The sequence below is a fragment of the Nematolebias whitei genome, chromosome 11, assembly GCF_014905685.2.
Source record: "Nematolebias whitei isolate Nwh7 chromosome 11, NemWhi1, whole genome shotgun sequence".
Taxonomy (NCBI): domain Eukaryota; kingdom Metazoa; phylum Chordata; class Actinopteri; order Cyprinodontiformes; family Rivulidae; genus Nematolebias; species Nematolebias whitei.
Window position 1 is genome coordinate 31,760,538 of NC_056508.1, and position 26,279 is coordinate 31,786,816.

Consider the following 26,279-nt stretch of genomic DNA (forward strand, 5'->3'; position numbering starts at 1 on the left):
TTTATTTTCTTCTATTTCTTTGCCTCACTGTTTCTTCCAACACACCTCTCAGGCAAAAGGGTGATAATGTTGTTGCCTCTGCGTGGGGTGTGTGTGTGTGGGGGGGGGGGGTCATTTTTCTGTTGTGTTAGCAAAATATCTCATGAACCAAAGGATGGATTTTGATGGAACTCTAAACAAGTAATCTATGGATCTACGCATCTATAATTGATTAACTAATGGAGTTACTTCAATTCAAGATGGCTTCCAGTGTAGTTGAGCGCATCATCCCCATCACACACTATGAGGGCTACATATAGTGCATAAATTCTGGCTAAAACTTTAGCAATGACTGCTGATGCTAACTATATCATTCATCATTACCTTTATTTAAAAACAATTGATATCATGAACTCATTTACAAGATTGACCTGGCCAAAGGGTCAGTAGAACATCATAAATAATTTCCTGCCGGATCAGTAAAGTTCTATCTTATCTTATAAAACAATCATACAAACAGTAACAACATAGGATAAACAAAGAAACCTTTTGGCCACTCCTTTCCTCAGGGGTAGCTACAGTGAGCTATCTCACCCGAAGACTTGGCAATTGTTTATACGCTGGATGCCCTTCCTGACACAACCACATACCACCACAGCCCTCTGTGTGGCTGCCATCCAAAGCACTGGTGTTAAGGGCCTTGCTCAAGGGTCCAGAGTGGGACAAATGAGGGTGGAGGCAGGGGCAATTCAAGGTTCAAGGTTTTTTATTGTCATCCACCTCACATGTGGTACATGAGGTGGAACGAAATTATGTACTCAAGGTCCCAGTTACACCCAAAAATAGCAAAAATATAAACTATAAAAAGAAACAGAATACAAGGATCTAAGATGTACACTAAACAATAATAATATAATATATTACAGTGTATTAAACAGCAGCCTGAACATGAGTCTGTTGTGAGAAGATGGGTATGAATAAAACAGCTTATGGGTAAGAAATCAGCAGCACAGATAAAGTGTCATAATCTCCAATTAAAGCGTTATTACAGTGATTTTCCTGATTAGGGTTCTGAGTCTGGTTGTGGTGGAGGTTTCTTCCTCATGAGGGAGTTTTTCTTTCCACTGTTGCCTCTATGCTTGCTTAGGATGGGAGACTGCAATGAAGTAAAAACTCAAAGCAGTCTGTTGGCTCCTCAGATAAATAACATTATTAATTAACTTTATATGTATGTAAATGTTTCTGTTCAGTGCCCTGAGACGACTTCTGTTGAGATTTGGCGCTTTATAAACAAACTGAGTTGAATTAAATGTGTTTAACAGCTTCAGGGTAGAAGCTGTTCCTCAGTCGAGTGGTTCTACACTTAATACTCCTCAACCTCCTTCTTGAGGGGAGCGGGGCAAAAAGTGTGTGCGCTGGGTGAGTGAGGTCCTTCATGATGCAGGTGGCTCTCTTCCTGCATCTGGAGGTGTAGATGTCTGGGATGGTGGGGAGACTGGCTCCAACAGATTTCTGTGCAGCCTTCACCACTCTCTGCAAAGCTTTTCTTTCTGCAGCTGTGCAGCCTCCATGCCACACGTTGATGCTGGAGCACAGGATGCTCTACTGCACACCTGTAGAAGGAGGTGAGGACTGAGCTTCCCAGTCCAGCTCGCCTCAGCTGCCTGAGGAAGTAGAGTCTCTGATGAGCTTTCTTGATCAGGCTGGTAGTGTTGTTGCTCCAGCTGATTCACAATTCTCACCTACATTTGTGTTGTCAAATTAGAGCCGGCTTTACGATCACAATCTCGCCTTCTCCAAACGCTGCCCCTCCATTCTCGTCAGTATAGAATAAAACCTACAATTATTTTACCAACAAAAAGGGTTTTCCTGTTCAATTGCTGTGGTGTGGCATCAAATCAAATTTATCAACGGCTTAAAACAAAAGCAGTGGTTAAAACACAGGCCATGGTTAAAAAGACATATGAATTTTGTTTGTCAGTTGAACCTGATTGATACTCTCAGAATGTGCATCTTCAACCGATTAACTAATGGGGTCAACTCAATTTAAGATGACCACCATAGCTAATCAGATTTAGCAAACACAGTGGCTTTAACTCACTTGATTTAACACACGTTTAAACTGTGGCATGAAAGGCAGTGTGCAATATGCATTCATTTCAAGGATAACCAGGATTTCAATTGATCCATTGTCTGGTTGATTTAAGGCTACACACACACAAACAAACAACTTCCCACATCCTCATCTTTACACATCTGTAATGGGATACACTCTACAGCTGAGCTTTTGTAGGGAACAGACAGCCATGACATCCACAGAACATACTCACTGAACATGGGCTGCACATGGGATCCTGCCACATCTTAAACAAAACCCCTAAATCTCTTCATCACCAACACACGCTCATGTTTCTCAGGTTCCCACCCTGCACAACTTGGAGTGTCAGGCTTTCTCAGACTTATGTCAAATCCAACATGTTTTTCCTGCTAACTACTTCAACACTGAACGAAATCTCACATCTTAATGTTCATGCAGTCATTGTTCATTGAATCTTGAATGAATGCACAGCTCCTGTAGTGGATGGGAAGGCAGAGATGAAACTAAAGAGTGGGAGAGGAGGAGAGAGGGTGAGGATGATGATGATGATGTGCCAAGCAGAAAGAGCCTCTGTGACGTAGCTGGAGTCTGAGTGCTGAGAGTGGTGGAGACCAGAGGAGGTGGTGTAAAGACAGAGAGAGGGATAGACTGCTTACAAACACGCTACAGTTCACTTCATTGTTACCCGAGAGAGAGCACACACCATGACTGACTAGCAGCGAGCTCAGAGAAACGGGGAGAGTGCTCTCCTTCCTCCACCTGAGTAAGTACGCTGCCGTCTCATCTAAACCTGATCACTTGACTGTGTTCTCATGAGAGTCCCTTCAAAGCCTGACGGTATATCTACGCTTTCTCTCCTTTCTTTTCTTTTTTTAAATTAAGGCGTCTGATGAGACTACAGCTGTGCGTTTAGTTTTGAAAATGCAGTTTTAATTTAAAGTTTCTGAGTTTCTGAAGGGGAGCAAAAGTGAGCAATATCATTTTTTGAGCATTTTGTACAAATGAGTTGCACGTCAAAGTTTTTTGCCCCTCGGCTCTGACATTTCTGTAATTACTCTGAAGCAAAAAATGGCATTTGGAGAGCAGTTGTGTGACAGAGGAGCAGCACGGGTGGTAGGCTGTGGGTGCACTGGTTCAGGCTTTCTCTGTAGAATAACGGAAGAGGGGGTGGGGGGGATTGCATTTGGGACCACTATGCTTCCTGTGCGAGGTCAATTAAATACTGCATGAGACAGAGCACTAAAAGCCTGTCCCGTGAGGAGCAAAGTGCTTTGTGTGTGTGCGCGTGCGTGCATGTGTGTTAGTGCATCACTGTGCAAAAGCCTTGATTAAAGTTGATGAACCAGCAACAATGGATGAACCAAAGAACCCAATTTCTGCTTTACTGTGCTTCCTTCACATACAGTAAAACTTATATTCCAGAAATTTTTTGTTATTCATGCATAAAAGTATTGTGGTCTGCAGTAAACATCAGTTGAACCTCATTAAGTATAGCTATCTTTCTTAATACTCAAACGTTTGCAATTTTTATTCAGTAATGACTTTTATTTTTGGTTAACTGACACCAAATACATGCAGAATAAACTCGCTTTAAGGAAAAAGCATTTGGATGTACAGCTGGAACGTGTAAATATGTAGGGCGGCATTACATATTCATAAGCCTGACATTCCCACAGTTAGCTCAGGCCCGCTACTCAAGATGCACCAATTAGGCCTGACTCAAACCTGAATCAGGTCAGCTTCAAACAAACACATCGCGTTTAATAAAGGACTCAGCACGGTGCAGTTCTGTGCTGCACAAAAGAGAGTGCACAACTTTATGTGGGTTGGCTGCAGCTCCTCCTGTGCTTTGAAGCAGTTTGATGAAGTCGGGGTGTGGGATCCCCGAGGGGTGGGGTGAGGGTAAGGGGGGGGTGGGATGCACAGCGTTGCCGGCGAGGCCGAGCTGACTCCCGGTATGAAAGGCAGAGATTCTGGTTTGTTGCTTCCTGCTCCTCCTTCTGTTTCCTCTCAGCATGTCTCAGATGAGTCACTCATTCGCGTCACTTTTATTACATCTGTCACACGTTTTTAAATCTGCTGCTTTCTAACTTACTTTGCACGTTGCCTGATAGTTTGTCTTTTTAATTAAAGATGACTCATGAGAAAACAGGTAGAAACTGAAATGACCTGGAAGTAAAATGGCTGCAGGCTCTTACCAAGGACTCACAACAGACAGGGTGAACATTTTCTGAAGTTACATTAGAGAAGAAGGAGGGTGGAGCTGCTGAGGACAGTATAGAGTATCAATCTGGGTGGCTCTAACATCGATCCACTCTGCCCTACTCTGGTTGCACTTCGCCCTGGCTCTGGAACATCCACCTCTCTCAGATGCTGCCTCAGCTCCTGCTGCAAACAAACACAATGTTATTATGCGTTTTTACATTTTAAAAAGCCAGAGATGTGGAAGGCAAACAGACAGGGCTTTGAAGCAATGGTGCACATATTTGGAAAGTGACATCCTGTGGAAAGAGTGTGAGCAAGTAATATCTTACCTGTTGGAGATAGCTCTTCGATCAACCTCAGTCAGGTGAAATGGAGTTTAAGGAACGTCATAAGATTTCTGCTGGAATAACCAAGGACTTTGATATTGATGGTGATAAAAGTTTATAAAATAGCATTCAAACTAAGGCGGTTCAATGAGTTGTAAGATATTTGCTCAAAATCTTTCAATTGAACCGTACTTCACAAGATCAGAATCCTGTCTCGAGAGAACTTTTTCAGTGAATTGTATTTTTTTACTGTGTGCGTTTCAAAATAAAAGTCACAAGGCGTTTCACAACAAAATAACACAAGACAATATAAATCAAACCAAGGTCAAATGAAAATAATAATAATAATAAATCCAATGAGTTAAACAGATGTAAAACTAAGCCATTCTAAAAGTATGAGTCTTCAGTCTTTGTAGATGGAAGGGCAACCTCAAGATGTTTGCAAAAGGTGCTACTTTAAGTTTTTTAGCCTTGATTTAATAGAAAACAGTCTCTGATCAGTCGCCCTCATAATCCTGGTGGTGGTACATGTAAAGTTCAAAAACATAAACGTGCATCACCGTGCAGAGCTTTAAAAGCCAGACCAGAACTTTGGATTCTGTATTGGTTCTATATTGAACAGGAGACCAGCGCAGTGAGATCAGCAAAGTTGTAACACGAGAATGCTTGGAGGGCCTTGTCAAAAGCTTAGCCACTGCATTTTGGACGATTCATGGAAGATTTGCTGAGGCAGGTAAAAATAGAACTACAGGAGTCACTGCAGGATGAAATAAAAGCACGAATGACCACTTCTGTTTGAGTTTAGTTTACCATTATTTCTTAAATGTATAAAAACATGAATAAACAGCACTTTTAACATATGAGTCAAACGACAGATCAAAAGTCAACCCCCAAGGTTGTTACTTTCAAGTGCTTGTCATTTGCACCCAGTTGGTGCAGACTGCAGGTCGCAATGAGCAAGTTTTTAGTATTCAGCAAATGTTTCTGTTGCCCTGAAATGTTTTTGTAGACGTGCTTGCAGTGCCAAAACTTTGCATAGCCTGGTGAGATCTGTGCTCATCTTTGATCTGTCTAAAAATAGACAGTCATTTTGAATCGAACGCCGAGAGATCAACCAGAAAAAATGCACAAACCTGTTAATCAGAATAAAAATAGACGTGATCCAGTGAGAGTTGTCACCAATGAAGAGTCGTTTTGTTGTGTTGATCGTGAAGACCGGTGTGAACTCTGGGAAAAAGTAGAAGAATAGAAAAAGGGATGGGCCTTTGCTGCAGAGATGGTATAAATGTTGTTGCGGGAAAAGAGACGGGTCTCTGTGTCTGTTCGTTCTGGTTTTTGCACTGAGGCTCTGCAGTTCATTCAGATGGACAATCCGTCGTGAGAGGATGGAACTGAGCTGGTCTCAAATCTGCTTTGTTCCTTCTTGAGGGAATTCGTGGAAACTCAGTGAACTTTGACAATCCTCTACCATCTCCTCCCCGCTGCCAGCCTTCAGTTTGCGATGGGAGGCGTGTGAGTAAAGCAGAGGAGAGCTATATTTAGAACAAGTGAACAGCAAAGAGACGACAAAAAAGAGATCTGTTAATTTCTCATCCTATTGTCCCAGGTGTTGGACTGTATTCTTCTCTTGCTTTTTACGTTTTTCTTCTTTTGACCCTCTCATCTTAATCCACGTGTTTTATTTTTGAAGAAAGTACAGAATTTGAAAACAAACATTTTGTTTTATTCCTCCCTTATCTGTCTCCCCTGCAGTTTGCCCATCACTATTCCTGCACAGCACTGATGCTAAAAAAAACAATAGCCACCATGTCCTCTCTGAACCAGAGGCATCGGAGAGCTTTTCCAATGAGAACGTGTTTCTGTTTGTGCATGCTTCCCTCTAATTTAAAAAAAGCCATGCAGAGATATAGCTCTGAGATATTTTCTGCTAAAAGCCTCTGCAGAGTGCGTTTAATTTCTGAGCAGGCAAAGTTGAATGAGGGCGAGCGTGCATGCCTGCTTGCTGCCAGCAATAATAGACCCCAAAGTAGGGTCCTCAGCGCCTGGGGGAGCCTGATGAGCAGGCATGCAGCTACAGTTTGCCCAGAATGTTTAGGTTTGTTTCCCATGATAGAGCTGAGACGTTCCTGCAGCCTTATTAGGACCTCTGATGGACTCTACATGGCTGCTTGCTGACTCACCACTTCATTTGTGTTCTGTATGCTCATGCATCACCTTGCTGTCAGTTGGATGTTGCAGGACAGGCGAACAGAAACGTTACACATGCCCTGTTTGTGTCTCTTCTTTTACGTCCAGCGCTCTGTTCCACATATTGTTCCACCCTCTCTTTTACCTTTCTTATATATCAAAAGGGAAAAGGGAACTGTGATGGTTTAATCACACAGTAAAATTGGTTTTAGCTTGTTTATTGTTTCGGCTTATCATTAAAAGTCATTTGGACAAACCATTAGTAAAGTTGTGGAAATAATTGTTCATTTACACCTTAGGGCCACCGTATAAAACGCCTTTGCTCTGTGTCCTGTTCTCAAAGGGTTTAAGATAGTTTTACCACACAGCACATCATTTTCAAGATTTTAATGGATAGTATGGTCATTTTTTTAAGTTATGTTCTGTCTAATAGTTATCAATAGCATCTTATCAGCAGCATAGATAGAGCATGGAGAATAAAAACAGACGTCTTGGCTGATGGCTAGTCAAATGAATGTTGTTTTTCAGGCGTATACAAGAACTCTTTATCAAAAATACATATATGGATCAGTCCAACTAAGCTGCATGTGTAGTCAGTCCAAAAACGTACTCAACTACCAGTGGACTGATACATTCACCCACCTCTAAGCACCTCCTTTACATGCACTGTCTATGGTCTGCAGGCAAACATTTAAACAGTGATTAACTAAACATGAAAAATGTAAAGGTTTAATAATAGCTAATTAGTTTCACACCAGTCTGTCATTTGTAAAAAATTAGTTGTTTTGTAGCCACAGTGGTGCAGTTAGCTGCCACCTCTCAACGAGAAGGTCACCTGATTGAAGCCTCGGGGACCTTTCTGGGTGGAGTTTGCATGTTCTCTCTGTGCATGCGTGGGTTTTCTCTGGGTACTTCAGTTTCCTCCCACAGACCAAAAACATGCATGTTAGGCTGATTGGTAACTCTAAATTGTCTCTAGGTGTGAGTGAGAGAGTGAATGGTTGTTTGTCTCTATGTGTCCCTGTGATGGACTGGAGACCTGTCCAGGGTGTCCCTCGCTTCTTGACCGTGACTGCGCGATATGGGCACCAGTGACCCCTGTGACCTGAAAAGGAAAAATCAGGTAAAGATGATGGATGGATGGATGGATGGATGGATGGATGGATGGATGGATGGATGGATGGATGGATGGATGGATGGATGGATGGATGGATGGAGTTTAATTAGCCTGAAAATCAGTTTTAAAAACTAAGCTTTGTTTTGCTCGCAGATGGCCTGGAGGAAAACATTTGCCCCTTCCTCCATAGTATATTCTGATATGAAACTAACTATTGATAAATATTTGACAGAACATCAGTTCAAAATGACCAGACTATTTCTTTACAATTTTTTATCAATCAAATAATGGTTTGTGAAATTTGAAGCAAAATTTTGTGCCAAGACAAATTTATTTAACGTGTTGAAATAGACTTTTGAGTTTCATCTTAAGTTGTTTTAATTCATTTGAATAATTCCCATTCAGATGGTCGCTCACTTTCATCCGGCTTAAAATAGCTTTCCAGATTTAACTATTATAATAAGCAGTTCAGTTAAGTAATCCAGACCAACGAAGAAACAACGTTTAAAACGAAGTTTAGATCACTCACTATTTTATTGAACTGAAATTGATTTAAAAGCCTAAGAAGTAAATTTTGTTAACTGTAAGCAACAAAGCTGACAGAAAAATACAGAAGGGATTTTAACCCAGTGAACATACAGTGATGTTAACAGAAGTATTTGTTTGTTCAGTAAACTTTGAATTTTAATACAACTCATTCACTCGTGTGTTAAAGTTGAAGCATGTTACATTTTACAGTGCACTGTTAAAATTATTTGCCCCAGTCTTTCTTCATCCTATATTTATAGTTTATTTAATAAAAACGATGCTCATTGTGAGAGCAAAAAACAAAATTAAACCCTGATTTGCAGGATCAAAGCATTGACAGACATGAGGGAGGAATATATTTGAAAAAAAAAAAAAAAACTTTAAAGGTTGTGATGCTGAGGAGAGAGAAATATATCTGTGGCATAAGGAGGACTGGATAAAAAAAATAATAAGGTGATAGAAGTCAGCGTTTTTCCCTATCATGAGGCCTGGATGAAAGCAAAACACACACACACGCATCAGTGCTGCAGCCAGGGCATCAATTTTGTATAGGAGATGACTGTTGATGCAGCGGAGCACTTAGGCGGAGCGCCTCCCTCTCATTTCTCCTCCACTGTAACCACGGGCTGATGGGAGGAGGGCTCTGATGTTGAGCTGTGAGGAGAAGGGAGTGCTGGCAGCAGAATCATGTCTGCCTCCGACTCCAGCGCTTCAGGACTAATCAACAAGGTATCTTTCTGTTTTCCATCACTTTGCATGTGAACTCCTCTCAGCCCCCTGAATCTCTGCTCTGACACATTTATACTTTGTTGTTGTTTACAACACAAGTCCGGTCACTTTACCAGCATCTCCTCACATGTCCCTCTCCTCTCTTCCTCACATTGTTTTTCACATGCACTTTATGTCTGTTTTGCCCCAGTTAAAAATAATTCTATCCACCTCATCTCATTATAATAAGTAAGCATCTAATATAATTATTTTATATAATTTATATTATTTTGTGCATCTTCTTTTAAGTTTGTGTCCCACCACTGTTTTTTTGTTGTTGTTATTTTTCTATTTGAAATAGGGGGAGTGGTGGTGCAGAGGTTAGAGAAGGTGGGCCTGTGATCGGAAGATTGCTGGTTCAACTCCCGATAATGACAACATCAAAATGTTGGAGGGATTGGTGAAGGCTGTGGTAGCTCGGTGGTCTGTGGTTGTGTCAGGAAGGACATCCAACGTAAAAATAAAAAATAAAATTGCCAAGTCTTCACGTGAGTTAGTTCACTGTGGTGACCCCTGAAGAAGGGAGCAGCCGAACAAAGAAAATTAAATAAATACATTTTAAATAAATTATATTTGAAATGTGGACTCACCAACAAGTAGATTAAAGTGGATATATAACACTCAGACCATTTAAAGTTGTGTTTTTTTCAGACTTACAATAACAAAAAGATGGGATGAATTTTTGCTTCTGCTTTAGAAGTATCAAACCAACCCCTAACTGAGAAATGACATGTACTTCACATGTGAAAACATGTTAAATCAACATGTGAAACACATGTTCGACACATGTTTGTCGTGATTTGTAAACATTTTTAGCATGTTCATAAAATCCAATGTTTCCCACATGCAAAAAAACAGTAAATTTATGCTTTTTGGGGATTTTTTGGGGGTCAGTTTTTTTTTTCCATTCAACCTTTATTTAGACAGGTTAATCCTATTGAGCTTCAGGGACTCAAAAGAGACCTGAGAGTGATGACAACAGAGGACAACAAAGACAATATAGACAATCATGAAGGATGCATACAGATTGAGAATTTTTTAAATTTACTTTAACAAGTGAAAATAAAACATGTAAAAAAAAATGTAAGAAAAAAAACAGCTAGGTTGTTTGTCATAAGGGATAGAAACATTATACATTTATGCTGTTTTGAACAGTTCTATTCAAACACTGGGCTTTGGGCTGAAGTGTTGGCTCCATCAGTAGCCTTCACAGCTGATTCTACAACCTTCATAATAAATGAATAATTTGTGGTGTGGACGTGCTCCCCTCTACTGGAGAGAGCCTGCAGCTGCTGCGTCATCGTCTCATGTTTCAGTCTCTTATGAGACTTCCAGCATGTGAGGGATTTCTCAGTGTCATTTCTGTTTCTCGTTTTCTCCCAGAGGAAGACGGGGCTGCTTTGTGAGGAGGATGTCTGTTTGAAAAATAAAGCCGTCTGGAAACACGGTGGCCTGAGAGTTTGTTGGATATTCTGACATTGTTCCATCCCTGTGATCGTATTAGACTCTTACTTTAGTATTCTTTTTAAAGATCTGACTGCAAATAGTGACTGATGCACTCCAGTCTGCAGACGTTTACAGACTGTGACTCAGAACATTTATGAAGTGTTAAAAAAGAGATGAGAGAGGCTCTGCAGGACATCGACTGTGCCGAAGGAGAAAATGATGATTCCTCTGCCGCCGCATCAAAACACAGAAAAGGGTTTGTGTGTTTTTGTAAGTGCAGTTGGTAAAAGTGTTGAAAAATATATTTTTACCAACTATACTCATCATCCATCTGCAGAGCATCTTGTTTTCTCTGCTGGTGGACTCTGGTCCACCTCTGGGAGGCTTTGATCTACAAATAATGCTTATTAAATCTGTTTGGGAATAATCTGACATGGTTTGTTTGGAAACCAAGAAAAGGCAGGAGGAAGGTGATGGAGGGAGGAGGCAAAAATGGAAAAGCCAGATGGGAGAAAATAAAAAAGAAAAGGAAAGTAGCACAACGTTGTGAAGTAGTTATATTTAGCTGTTTTTTAGATATGGGTCCTCTGCTAGTTTCATAGCCAACTGAGAGAGCAGGCTCCTGATGGACTGAGAGAACAGGTGTGGAATATTTACAGTGAGTATTGTCAGTTTTACAATACGAATAAAGTTTATTTTTTGATTCATCACGTCAAATATTCTTTCTTGCTTTGAAAAGAAGCTCATTTCTTTCATTATCTTATTTTTGGCAGGTATTTTAGAGTTGTGCTAATATTATTTATTGTTATTATCATTAAAATTCAGGGGATCTTTTGTTTGCTCTGACTCAACACAAAGCCAGATATTGCTTTTTTTTTAAAAATAGCATTATTTTGAATTCAGAATGTTAATTTCAGCATGTTTAGTTGCAAACTGGACTTCTGCCAAGATGTGCCGTCTCTGTCTGAGTGGATAAACAGACACCGAGGCTTTTGTAGGTTGTTAGTGTTGCAGTACTCGTGCACATTGTTCCCCTGAGGGAGCTGCTTTGGAAAGCTGGAGGAAAGAACAGGCAGCTGCAGAGACAGGTGAACAATGGGGAAAGACACGGAGGACGTAAAAGACAAAGTAGATGCTCCGTCTAAAGCTTTATTCTCGTGCTTCTTTCAGGGTTCAGCCGATTCCTACACTAGTCGACCTACTGATTCCGACCTGTCCCTGGAGGACGACCGGGAGGCGTCTCGGCGTGAAGCCGAGCGCCAGGCTCAGCTGCAGCTGGAAAGAGCCAAGGTGAGAGCACAGAAGTCGACAGTTTGATACCTTTATATTCACCTTCAGGCTGCAGGAGACAAATAAAACTAGCCTTTTAGTGCTCTTTGTGAATTTGATTTATTTATCTTGTCTTTTTTTATTGTTATTATTTTAAACTTCATTATCTTCCCACAGTCTAAACCGGTGGCGTTTGCAGTAAAAACCAACGTGAGTTATTGCGGGGCCCTTGATGAGGACTGTCCAGTCCAAGGGGCCGCTATAAACTTTGAAACCAAAGACTTTCTGCACATCAAAGAGGTGAGAAACAGTAACACCAGCAAAGACAAACTAAAGAGAAATATCAGTATTAACAAATATCAACTCATTTTACAACTTAAACTCTGAACCTTAAAATGTTTTTTTTCTGCAGAAATTCAACAATGACTGGTGGATCGGTCGGCTGGTGAAGGAAGGGGCAGACATCACTTTCATCCCGAGCCCAGTAAAACTGGAGGCCATGAGGATAAAACAGGAACAAAAAGCAGCTGCAAGGTCAGAGGTCACGCAGCTCTGAGAGGATTTTTAAAAATCATTCCTCTCCTTCCTTCTGTATTTCTGTCCGTCCTTCAAACTCTTTGAAAGTTCTTTAAGACAGAAGTAGCTCGTGTTGAGCTGGTTTGGAAGCCTTTAAATTGCTACCTTAGGGGGATTCACGCATAATGAAGTTTTGCATTACGTTGCTCCACAGGAAAGGAGGCAATGCGTCATCGGGAGGCTGGAGGTCCACCCCTCCATCTGCAGGTAGGTGAAAGAGTCCTGGGAGTGAAATGGTTTTACTAGTGTAGTAATGAGCTTTTCTTTTTATCTTTACAAAAGGCTCAAAGTGTGAACAAAAGCTGAAACTCCAAATATATTTGTTCTACAGCTTTATGATTAGATTTTCAGTTTTTATATCCATTCTGTTTATTCTAAAAGCCAAACAGAAGCAGAAACAGGTGAGTTTGCATTTCTCTCTTTGCCTGACCCGCCCTTCACCTTAATGAGGACAGCTCATTTCCTTCAATGCATCGCAGCATATTTGTATTTATACTGAGCTGTACTTGTTTTATATTTACACTTGATCTGCTTGTAGAATTATAGAACTGTTAATTCCCACTTTTGTCTGCTTTTATGGCCTGTGCAGACTGAGCATGTCCCTCCTTATGACGTGGTTCCCTCCATGAGGCCAGTGGTCCTGGTGGGCCCGTCTCTGAAGGGTTACGAGGTGAGTCAGTCATCATCGCAGGCAGCTCTGCAACCAGTTAGGGGGTGTTCTGCCGAATTATGTTTTACCTCACATGTGTGACCACACTCAGTGTGAACGTGGTCAAACACGGAGCATGATCAAGTTACTTATAAAGTTTAATAAGATAGTCAGTCCGAAGACAGTCAACTTCCAAAATGCACTTGAGTTGGATCCCAAAAAAGCAATTAAAGACTAAAGAGTTTTCTAGAAAATTCACACAATGATCAATCAACCTTTATTTATACAGGTAAATCTCATTGAGCCTCGAGGACTCATTTACAAGAGAGACCTGATTTCAACAAAGAAAGATGACAACAATGGACAACAGCAACAACAATAAGCAGTTATAAAAACTCATACTACAGTTTTTTTTGTTTTTTGTTTTTTTTTGGTGTTGTGTGAGTGTTTTAATGAACAGAATGTTCTGGGACTGCACTGTAAAACCTTTGTGCAAAACTGGCTTTAGTTTTCATTAACACAGTTCAAATGTTTGTTCTCTTGGGGTCAGATTTCAGCACTGACGTCATACAAAGATTTTACACACAAATACTAAAAGTTTATGTCGTTAAATCAGGAGGAAAAAACTAAGCGAATGAGGAAAAAAAAGATGTTTCTTTTAATTTAATGCCCTGACCCAAAGTAGAGGTTGGGAATATATTGTTCCACTTGGAATGAAATAAAAAAAAAATCATGTTTCTTATCTTTATTTTCACTGAAACACACACTAATACAGAATATATTAAGAAGAACAACAAATCCTAAGTAAATCACTAATAATTATGTGTTTATTACTTTTTATCTCTCCCCATCGAAGGGGCTGAGATGGGGTAGAAGCAGGGCAGCCGACTCGGGACCTGAAAGTTGGTTTGATCCCACGTGTCGTGGTGTCTCTGAGCAAGACACCCAATCCCCAATTGCTCCCCGGGCGCTTACATAGCTGCCCACTGCTCCACCTGACTGTATCCCAGGTGTGATGGGTTAAATGCAGAGAGCCAACTTCATCTTAGTATGGGAACATACAATGATGACAACATATAGCACTTTATAATTTATTATTAAAACAAACCATATCCACGTTCATTACAATAACCTGAGCGCTCTTTAAAGCTGCATTTTCAAACACCAGCAGAACACAAAGTTTTTATGGTGGACATTTCTTTGGTCCAGAATTGGAATATCTAAAAAGTTTTAGTACTGATCGGACAATTATGTTTTAATTATGTATTTTTATTTCAAATGAACAGTTTTCTGACATGACTGAATCATCATCTTTTGACAAAACCTGCTCAAAAAACACTTTTTTTTGCTCACTGATATAAAAACATAAAATAGCAGCAAATGCACTGGTATTTGCATCAGCAACGACTAAAACTTTATTTTAATCAACTTGCATTCTCAATCACTTTCTCAGTTTTTCAAATCCAAATCCCACAAAGTGCTGCTGCTACTTGGAAATGGGCTTTTTGTTGGAATGATAAACAAGAACAGAACAACCCTTTTTAAAATATATATATTTGACTTGGAGTGTAGTTTTAGGAGGATTTTCTTCTCTCTGCTGCTGTTCCGGTTTCATCTGGAGTGGATTTTGGAGTCCAGTGGGAGTTTGGTGTTTCTCCTGCTGAATCTCATTAACATGCAAACATTGCAGTCACTTTTTTCTGAAACTGTAGCACACGCAGCATCAACTTCATGATTTCCATGTCATTTCAGCTATGTGTATGATTTGTTATTCCCAAACATTGTTACTGAGGACGTTTCGCATGAAAAACACCGCAGTAACTCTGCAGAATGTGTTGAATGAGTATGTGGTTGTCAAATATGTTGAAATGTGAGGCGTGGCTCTCCTCCGCTCTCTCCTCTGCTCATACTGTTTGTGTGTGTGAAGTATGTATGCACTGCTGTGGTGATTTGCTCCAGTGGTGAACTTCAGCTTCTTTCCTTCATTGTTCTCTTTCTTCCTCTGATTGGTTTCTCTCATTCACATGTTATGCATCTTTAGTCTTCTCATCATGGCCTCGTTTCTTCCCTCTCTGCACCGCTCCTGTTTACTCCGCCTCTTTACTGCAGAGAAGCAAAATATTTGAAAAGTCAACTAAATCCCAAGACCATTTGTAAAAGATAATTTGTGTTTGTATCCTCTGGTCTTGTTGCTCTTCATACACGTTTTAGAAAGCACGTCTTGTTTTCTGCTTTTTTATATAAAACAGAATTAATCAGTTCTTTTCACGAGTCCAAACAAGGCCTTTTGTTAGTGGTTGCATGACGCATTGAACAGCCATGATTTAGAGTCAGTTTAAATTCTAAAACTCAACGAGCTGACACAGATAAACTAGTCAAAGAAGTAGTTTTAAATCCTCCTTTTATGGTGAAACTGCACATCTTTCCCTAAAGTGAGACTCAAATGCATAGTTCATGCACAGCACCTCATTTAAAGGCCTTGCATTTCTGTCATCCACTGCCTTTCATTCCAGAGTTTTAAACTGAGATCATCTTAACAATTATGCTGAAAAAAAGATGGTGTTATGGTCATTTTATTAAAACCTTTGAAAAGTCATTAGATCTGATGTGATACTGCAACATTTTGTTAGATGTGTTGGTGCTCAGTATGTGTTGAGGATGACTCTTAACAAACTGTAGCTCAATTTCTGTAAAACTGACTGTATTTACATTATTTGTGTGTTTTCTAAGACTGATTAGCTGTAACAAACATCTTGAGCAATTCCTGACAGTTTATTTAAAATCTGTCCAGTGCTTCATGAGATATTTTGCTAACAGAGAGTGCTGATTCACACAGTTACCGTATTTTCCAGCCTATAAATTGCACCGGATTATAAGTCGCATCTGTCCAAAAATGTCTAATAATTTGGAAAAATCCATAAATAAGTCGCATCTATTATGCCTCACCGCTGACAACCCGAAAATGTGGTCCGGTGTTGTGCCAAAAATCGATTGGCTGCCAAATGGCGGCCGCAGGAACGTACACAGAAGGACTTTAAAAATAATTTCACAAGATTGACACTTCAAAACAATTATTTGTTTGCTCGAAAGTATAGTTAAGGTGTGTCTCAGTCTAACTTGTCCTTAATAAATGCACTTTAATGGTAAAATCAGCTGCATTTCAAAAGTATCTGCTGCCTCGGTGCTCTGGGAGCGGAAATCAGGAAGGAAGAACTCTGCACATTTCTTTGAAATTTAACAAGATAAGCACCTAAAACAATTATTTGTTTGCTCGACATTATAGCAAAGGTGTGTCTCAGTTGAACCTTTACTTAATAAATGCACTTCAATAGTCAAATTAGCTTCATTTCACCGGGGCGGCGCAGTGAAATGAAGCTGATTTGACGGTCGCTCCGGGCATGATCCTGGAGCTGTACGAGTGTGACATTGAAGGCAAGCCAATTGTGTCATTAATAGCCTATTTTACCTATTACATGACACAACAGCATGCCCTACTACTCGAGTGCCATCTAGCAGCTGAAAATTGTAGTGTTTAATATTTTTTATGTTAGAATGAATGAAAACATCATATCTCAGACAAAAATTGATTTATAAATATGGAAAATCCATAAATAAGTCACTTCAGCGTATAATCGCAGGGTATGCAAATTAAGCAAAAATGTGCAATTTATAGGCTGGAATATATGGTAATCCCAGTTTTAAACAAAGGGGTGGGACAGTGTGTAGCCCTCAAGTGACCCATTAAAATACCTCAGTGTAATAGAAGTAAGTCAAGTTGACCTGCTCACCTTTGGTGGGGTTTAGATTCAGGAATCTCTTTCTAACCAGTTTCTTGTGACTGGTGGGGCTTTTGTCATTCAGTAATTAAGTTCACTTCAAGCCTTTGTGATCCTGACTATAAACTGAAATTTTTTAACCTTTAGGAAAGAGTCAGCTCCATTGCTTTAACTCTTTTTTTTAAATTACTTTTTGTTGTTTTATTGTTGTTTCATGGTCTGACAAGCCTAAAACTATGAATCAAACATGTAGATTGAAGCAGCCATAAGCTGCATAAACTAAATATATTTACTTCAAGGAAAACAACTGTTATAGCGCAGTCTGGGTCTACTTTGGATGCTATTTGGAGTTTATATTTTCCCCAAATAATCCTCTGAAATGTTTCTTTTTGATTGATTTATAAACGTTTCTTTGCTGTTTCCTATTTCTCTACCTGTTAGGTGACTGACATGATGCAGAAAGCTTTGTTCGACTTCCTGAAGCACAGATTTGACGGCAGGTGAGTCTGTGCAGCTCAGCGCTCAATAACTCTGTGTCTGAGCTGATTGTGTTCTGTCGCTCACATTTCATGGGCGGTAGGTGCAACCAGATGAGACGGTATTTTTAGCTGCGAGAGAGTTAATTTCAACCTGTGAAATGGAAACAACTATGGGTCTGATGTGATAAGACGCTTCTTCTTTAGGATCACCATTACACGGGTGACTGCTGATCTATCCTTGGCAAAGCGCTCGGTGCTGAACAAGAAGGCCATAATGGAGAGATCCAACACTCGCTCCAGTCTGGGTGAACATGAGAACAGCTGTCTTTGATCTGCTCCTCCTAACTAAAGAGTTATAGGTGCTAAAGATAGGTACATCCTCTGTCTTTAGGTCCAAACTAAATGTTGCTGCTGTGGACTTTGTTTGGTTTGTTCTCAGCGGAGGTCCAGAGTGAGATCGAGAGGATCTTTGAGTTGGCCAAGTCTCTTCAGCTGGTCGTCCTGGATGCAGATACCATCAACCACCCGGCACAGCTCCTCAAAACATCCCTGGCTCCCATCATCGTCTACGTCAAAGTCTCCTCTCCTAAAGTATAAAAACGTCTACAGAAACATCAAGGGGGAAAAAAACAATTATGGGGTTTTATATTTGAAGCTGAAGCACACAAATATCTGATTTTGTTTATAGACAAGGAACTAATGAGCAGAAAAACCTTAAACTAAACCGGACCTTAAACTTTGCTTTTCTTATATAATTGTATCCGTTTGTTGTGAACTTTACATGTTAACTATCATTTTGCACATTTGATTTTTATTGTCTGTTGCCAGACAAACATGAGCGTGTGTTTGGTTGTCTGTCTGTTAGCAAAATATCCCATGAATAGCTGGAAGGATTTTGATGAAACTCTTAAAATGTGCACACAACTGATTAACGTTTGGAGTTACTTTAGTTTAAGACGGTGGCCAAAAAAAACAACTCTGTTTCATGGCTGTTAACTTCCCCTTTTTGTGTATAGAATGATGTATAATATTTTTCAAAAGATCTATGAATTTTATTTTATTTAGTTTTTAATTTGTATTTGGTTCCTTGATTGTATGAATTGCCTTTTCTCCTCGTTGCCTGCATATTTTCCATGCCAGCACTTTTGCAGCTTTTGGTCCAGCCTCTATAGTAACCTCTGTTTCATGTATGTTTGTCTCTTTGTCTTCATTATAAATCTTATCTATCTTCTGTTTAACAGGCCGCCTTAGGGTCTTTGGTTTGGCTATGTAGTTTTTCCAACTCTCTGAATCTATTTTCCAAATTGTATAATTGATCAGAATTTATTTTTTTCTGAGATGCCGCTTTGGCTATAAGTTTGCCCCATAATCAACTTTATCAAACACAAAAATGACTTTAGTGCAGTCAGTTTTACAAATAATGAGCTAAACTTTAATAGTAGCTGAGTGTCTTCCTCAGCACACCTAACTTGTTGCATTTTTGCTTTAAAAATTGCTGTGAACATGTTGGTATCTGGTCCATTTGACAGGTTCTTCAGAGGTTGATTAAGTCCAGAGGAAAGTCGCAAAGCAAACACCTAAACGTCCAGATGATGGCCGGGGACAAGCTGGCTCAGTGTCCTCCTGTATGTCTCTCTATCTGAAATGCAACAGATGTCCATCTCAGTAATGTTTTGAACATACACGTTGTAACTTTCTCCTCATGTGGCACATCAGGAAATGTTTGATGTGATCCTGGATGAGAATCAACTTGAAGAAGCTTGTGACCACCTTGCAGAATACCTGGAAATTTACTGGCGAGCTACGCACCTCCCCTGTTCTGCCCCAGCAAACCCCTTACAGGACCAAAGTGTGGTCACACCACCTTCAGCTAACTCCAGCCAGCAGGTACAAACAGACAGCTGACAGTATTTTCCTTAAACATTCTAGCTTCTCTATTAAATCTCCATCTCTATTCTGTCCATACTAGTTTTCAGAAACTCAAGAGTTGATAGAATGACTGCAGCCACAGATGTAGGTAAGTAGGAGACACTTTAGGGGTTAATTGTTTTTAATTAAAAAAAATCTTCATTCTGGTTTCTGTTGTTGATCATGCTTCTGAAGATGACCCTCATGCATCCCTTCAGGATCAGCCTGTGCTGTTGGCTGAAGTCAGACCAGTCGAGGCTTGTAGCACAGAGTCCAAGGTGCCACCAGGGGGCAGCAGCAGTCTTCATCTCTCCAAAAGCAACCATTGCCTTCTCTAGTCTGGACCAGGAGCAAAGGAAACAACCAAGAGGAGGAAGAGAGAACAAGAGAAGGTGCAAGTGGAAGATGAAACTGCAAGAAACAAAAGTGCCACTGACTCCCTGCTGTCATCCCCCACTCCCCCCAGTGGGCCGAACTTCCCAACGCCAAGCGTCAACTCAGGGCCGCTTTCTGCAGCTGCACACTCTGGTTACAACAACCAGCCAAGCAGCCACTCTTTGCTCCCACCCTGAACCCTAAAACTAATCCAGACTCCTGCTTCCTCTCAGTGATGAGCCGGCCCAGGTGTGTTCAAACACCACCAAGTCCAAAGCACACGCACAGGCTGATTTACATCTTCCTGCAGACACTGTACACACACCTGTGAAGGCGAGGGATGTTTGTACAAGACACTGTGGCGAGGCAAAGCTGTCAGTCTAACTAAACACACGTCCTTCCAGAGCAGGGTTTCCTTCTCGGTCAGGAGCTGCAGAGAGCAGCAGAAAATCAGTTATGTATGTCTTCCATGTGTGCAGCTTGAAGTGAGCTGTCATTCCAGATGTTTAACCAAATGCTTTGTGAAAAGTACAATCAATTCTGTCAGAGTTATTCTGATGAGAAAACAAAACAAAAAATCTGCACAATGAAATGAGTTTTATGTTTTTTCATTAATGAATTGTGCTTCAGCATCCTGAATAACTTGTATCTTTCATTTACCGTATTTATGCATCCAGTAAAACCAGTTGGTTATTTTTGCATAGATGTCATTCAAAACATTTCCTAAAAAGCTTAAACGCATTCTGGCTGTGAGTGGAAATGAAACAGACTCTGAGCTCAGGAAGGTTTCTTTATAGAAACTGTTCACAGATCATTTTAGGGTTAAATCCTGCACCAGTTCTCCTTGGAAAAAAGCATTTCAAACAAAAAATACAACAATTACAACACAAATTAACTACTGTATTCACATGTTGCTTTATTTATTGATCTCTCAGTATGCCTAAAAGATTGTTGTTGTTATATTTGTTTAGCAATCAAACAATTTAAATTGTGTTTCAAAGTCTGATTTGCCCAGAAACAGATCACAATCAAACCAGTTTCCTCAAGATTTATTCATATTTATCAAATGTTTAGTGTGTTTTAAAATTTCCCATAACCAAATTTTTTGTGTTTTGATTTTTCTGCAGAAATATGACCTTAAAAACCTCATCATATTTTCACACTATAGTTCTAAAACATGAACAAAAGCCAACTGAACCAATAAAACATACAGTATATATGTACATTTATACATACATATATATACATATATATATATATATATATATATGTATGTATGTATGTATAAATGTATGTATGTATGTATGTATGTATATATTTATACAAATCCTTAGGGACCATTAAGTTGCACAGAGAACTAAGGTTTATGTTCTTACATTCAATGTAATATTGTAAATTTTTCTCAAAAATTTCAAAAGCAATTCCTTTGTCTCAATTTTTTTTACATGATTTCCTCATTAGAATTTGAGGGGATGTTAAATCATTATTATTATTACCCCAAAATGAGCCTTAAAACAATAACAACTAAAGATGACTTGATCTAAAGGTTAAGTTCAGATTGCAGAAAAAATAAACTTTGTTTTATATCCCCTGAATAGATTTAACAATAAACATCCAACAAAAAAACACATGCATATTAATAACATTATTATTCATCCCCCTTTTATTCTTCACTTATTTCACTTTTGGGTCTTCAAGGGTCAAAGGTCACCAATCAATTACAGGATCAAATAGAGACAAATAAGACACCAAGCCTTCCTTTATTAAATTAACAAACTTATATTTTGTAGTTTGTTTGAATCTCACTGAAGTAACACAGAGGATGAACACTGTCCTCGTGTGGTAATAAAACCTTTGAGTGCAACACGGAAGAGTTAAGGGAAAAGTGTATGTCTTATTTTATTTATTTATCCTTTAAAACAAGCATGGCTACAAGAGTCAGTGAAGACTGGTAATGTACACATCAGTCTTCATTCAATACCTACTGACTTTGGCTTGAAAAAGCTTCACATGTAAATAATCTGACATATGCATGACATATTACTCCTGTTGCATCAGAAGGGCTTTTTAGGATCCTCCTCCTGTGAGTACTCACTCATCAAAATGACCTACATATGCAATACCATGGCTATAAGCTGTAAATACTGTAGAGTATTATTTAAAAAGAACTGCACAGAGAAGCTGCAAACTCTTACAGAAACTCAAAGGGTTTTGCCACAGTCATACAATCCTAAACAAAGAAGTCAGAAAGCATGTGTTCATGTATTTTCTTCTCTTTTTTTTATGATGCACTCCGACCTCTTCCACTCACAGTCACCTCTGAAGGTCCAAGGTTTAAAACCTGATGAAACACCAAGCACAGTCCTGGTTCTGGATAAGACCTTAAGTCCTCAATGCATCAGCTACTCTGATGCTCGTTTTTTTTTTTTTTTTTTATTACAGGACATACCTACCAAAAAAAAAAAAAAAAAAAAATCATCTTTCAACAAAGCACAATCTTTTTATTAATATGATTACTATTTGTGTTTCAGTCACCTACATTCAGGATGCAATACAAGGTTTAGTGCTGACAAAACACTAGCTGAGACTACCCAACTACATCTTCAGCTGTGGTGGAGAAAGTTGCACTACTGCTGTTTCTGTTTTCTTCTTGATGCAACAAATGCACTGAATTTAAGCTGCACTTCCCTCCTACTGATGGTGTCAACATTTGTCCTGGTTTCTGACAACAGCAGAAGTCATATCAAACAGTGTCTGATGATCGTCATCATGTATGCAGGGTGTGTCTTTGTCAACAGCACATGTGTAGGAAGGAATAAATAAAAACTTTTAAATAAGTTGCTTGTTGTGTAGTTATTTCCCTCAAAGAGTCATAAAACCACGAACAGGTGACAGAAATGAAGAAATAATACATACATGTATTTATAATTATATATGCAATCTACCTCTGCATACTTTGTACTAATTTAGCCATTCATACATAATATTGAAACATTCAGCTCATTAAAGACATGAATGTTGTTACTTTTAGGTTTTTTACTTTTATACTTTTGAAAAAAGTAAAAAAGAAAAAACACCACATTTTGATGTTGTCGGTGCCGGGAGCTAAACCAGCAATCTTCCGATCACAGGCTCACCTTCTCTAACCTCTGTGCCACCATTCCCCATATCATAAGAGTAAAGCTGAGTCCATCCATCCATCCATTATCTTCTGCTTATTCCAAAGTCGGGTCGTGGGGGTAGCAGTTTGAGCAGGGAAGCCCAGACATCTCTTTCCACAGCCATCTCTTCCAGCTCTTCTGGGAGGATTCCAAGGTGTTCCCAGGCCAACCAAGAGACAGTCTCTCCAGCGTATCCTGGATATTCCCCGGGGTCTCCTCCCAGTCAGACATGCCCAAAACACCTCCCTAGGGAGGCGTCCAAGGGGGTATCCTTACCAGATGCCCGAACCAGCGGTTCTCTTCCGAGTCTCTCCCAGATAACCGAACTTCTCACCCAATCTCTAAGGGAGAGTCCAGCTACCCTGCGGAGGAAGCTCATTTCAACCGCCTGTATCTGCAATCTCATTTTTCCGGTCACTACCCAGAGCTCGTGACCATAGGTGAGAGTAGGAACATAGACCGACAGGTAAACAGACAGTTTTGCCTTACAGCTCAGCTCTCTCTTCACCACAACAAACTGGTACAGAGTCCGCAATACTGCAGACGCTGCACCACTCCGTCTGTCAATCTCACGCTCCATTCTTCCCTCACTCGTGAACAAAACCCCAAGATACTTGAACTCCTCCACTTGAGGCAGAACCTCACCCTCAATCTGGAGAGAGCAATCTACCATTTTCCAGTTGAGGACCATGGCCTCAGATTTGGAGGTGCTGATTCTCATCCCAGCCGCTTCACACTCGGCTGTGAACCATTCCAGTGAGAGCTGAAGATCATGGCACGATGACGCCAACAGGACCACATCTTCTACAAAAAGCAGAGATGGAATCCTGACGCCACCGAACTGGAAACCCTCCGCCCACTGGCTGCACCAAGAAATTCTGTCCATAAAAGTTATGAACAGAATAGGTGACAACGGGCAGCCCTGGCAGAGTCCAACTCCCACCATGAAGGGGTCCGACTTACTGCCGGCAATGCGAACCAAGCTCTCACATAACTTGTATAGGGACTGAACAGTCCATAGCAAAGGGCCCCCAATCTCATACTCACAGAGCACCCCCCCACAGTGTACCCCAAGGAACACAGTTGAATGCCTTCTTCAAGTCCACAAAACACATGTAGACAGGATGGGCAAACTCCCATGACCCCTCGAGGGCCCTAGTGAGGGTAAAGAGCTGATCTAGTGTGCCACAGCCTGGATGGAACCCACATTGTTCCTCTAGGAGCTGAGGTTCGACCAACGATCGGACTCACTTCTCCAATACCCCTGCATAGACCTTACCAGGGAGGCTGAGGAGAGTGATGCCCCTATAATTGGAACACACCCTCCGGTCCCCCTTTTTGAAGAGAGGAAACACCACCCCAGTCTACCAATCCAGGGCACTGCCCCCAATGTCCATGCAATGTTGCAAAGACGTGTCAACCAAGACAGCCCCACAACATCCAGAGCCTTAATGAAATCAGGGTGAATCTCATCCACTCCCAGAAACTTCCCGCCTCAGAGCTTTTTAACTACCTCATTGACCTCAGCCACAGTTATGGACGGATCAACCCCAAAGTCCCCCGACTCAGCTTTCTCCATTGTAGACGTGCTGGTGGAATTGAGAAGGTCCGAGAAGTATTCCTTCCACCTCCTGATGACATATCTGGTTGAGGTCAACAGTGGCCCACCTTCAATGAATACAGTGTTAGTAAAGTGCTGTTTTCCCCTCCTCAGCCGTCTGATGGTTTTCCAGAATCTCCTTGGAGCCGACCGAGAGTCTCTATCCAAGGGCTCACCAAACTCCTCCCACATCCGAGCTTTTACCTAAGAAACAGCCAAGGCCCTCTGGTACTCCTCAGCTGCCTCCGGAGTTCCATTGGCCAACAAGGCCTTTAGGACTCCTTCTTCAATCTGAAAGCCTCCCTAACCCTGGGTGTCCACCACCGAGTTCATGGATGGCCACCTCGAGAAGCACTGACAACCTTGCGGCCACAGCTCAAGGCAGCTACCTCAACAAGTGAGGCACGAAGCATGGCCCACTCAGACTCAATGTCCCCCACCTCAGCTGGGATGAGGTTAAAGCTCTCTCGTAAGTGCGATTTGAAGATCTCTCTGACAGGTTCTTCTACCAGGCATTCCCGTTAGACCCAAACATGTAGTGTTTGGGTCTACTGGGTCTGTCCGGCAACTTCCCCCGACAGCTGATCCAACTCAGTACCAGGTGGTGATCAGTTGACACCTCAGCTGCTCTCTTCACCTGAGTGTCCAAAACAAATGACCGCAGATCAGATGACATGACTATGAAATCTATAATTGATCAACGACCTTGAATATTCTGGTGCCAAGTGCACGTATGGACACCCTTATGTTCAAACATGGTGTTTGTGATAGACAATCTATGACTAGCACATAAGTCCAACAACAGAACACCGCTTGGGTTCAGATCAGAGAGGTCGTTCTTCCCAATCACGCCCCTCCAGGTCACACTGTCAATACCCACATGGCATTGAAGTCCCCCAGCAGAATAAAGGAGTCCCCAGCTGGCGCACCTTCCAGCACCCCTGCCAAGGACTCCAAGAAAGCTGGATACTCTGAACTGCCATTCGGTGCATAGGCACAGACAACAGTCAGAGTCCGTCCCCCAACCCGAAGGCGAAGGGAAGCCACCCCTCATCTACCGGGGGAAACTCCATCACACAGGCACCAAGTCGGGGGCCTACAAGTAGAGCCACACCAGCTTAACACCTCTCACCATGGACAACTCCAGAGTGGAATAAGGTCCAGCCCCTCTCAAGGAGATTGGTTCCAGAGCCCATGCTGTGCGTTGAGGTGAGCCCAGCTACTGTATATCTAGTTGGTACCTCTCGACCTCACGCACAAGCTCAGCTTCTTCTCCACCAGAGAGGTCATGTTCCATGTCACAAGAGCCAGCTTTGGTAAGCCTGGGTCAGAGTGCCAAGGTCCCCACCTTCGGCCACTGCCAATGGCATCACGCACCCAACTTTTATGGCCCTTCCTGTAGGTGGTGGGTCCACAGGAAGGCAAATCCATGCTGCTCCTTCGGGCTGAGCCCAACTGGGCCCCATGGGTAGTGACCCGGTCACCAGGTGCTCGCCGACGAGCCCCTCCCCCATGCCTGGTTCCAGGGTGGGGCCCTGGTAACCCATGTCCGGGCAAGGGACACCGAATTCCTTGTTGTGTCATGTCCATAAAAATCTTCTGAATTGCTTTTTGTCTGGCCTGTCACCTAGGACCAATCTGCCTTGGGAGACCCTACCACAGACAATTATAATTGCCCCCGACAGCATAGCTCCTAGGATCATTCAGGCGCACAATCACAAAACACAAAAAGGTAGTGGATGCATTCCTTTATGGAAAGTTAGGTCTAAATCGCTGCAACGTGATGTTTCACAATAACAAGGTGTTTGGCTTAATCTCTGGCTGTCTGGCCT

The 26,279-nt window shown here is 41.2% G+C and overlaps 1 protein-coding gene across 1 annotated transcript; it reads left to right on the forward strand.

Moving 5' to 3' along the window:
- Positions 1-11,749: 11,749 nt before the first annotated feature.
- Positions 11,750-20,073, forward strand: cacnb3b (calcium channel, voltage-dependent, beta 3b). The gene is made up of 13 exons (XM_037684489.1): positions 11,750-11,944; positions 12,101-12,223; positions 12,336-12,457; positions 12,654-12,706; positions 12,881-12,900; positions 13,089-13,169; positions 17,366-17,424; positions 17,608-17,708; positions 17,843-17,994; positions 18,933-19,028; positions 19,120-19,290; positions 19,373-19,420; positions 19,530-20,073. Exons 1-12 carry the CDS (start codon positions 11,750-11,752, stop codon positions 19,400-19,402), a joined length of 1,203 nt encoding a protein of 400 aa, XP_037540417.1. The 3' UTR covers positions 19,403-19,420; positions 19,530-20,073.
- The last annotated feature ends 6,206 nt before the right edge of the window (positions 20,074-26,279 follow it).

Coding starts and splice junctions, on each gene's coding strand:
- cacnb3b (XM_037684489.1), top strand. CDS start 11,750: ATGGGGAAAGACACGGAGGACGTAAAAGACAAAGTAGATGCTCCGTCT. Junction 13,170..17,365: donor CGTCTCTGAAGGGTTACGAG/GTGAGTCAGTCA, acceptor TCTACCTGTTAG/GTGACTGACATGATGCAGAA. Junction 17,995..18,932: donor TCAAAGTCTCCTCTCCTAAA/GTATAAAAACGT, acceptor TCCATTTGACAG/GTTCTTCAGAGGTTGATTAA.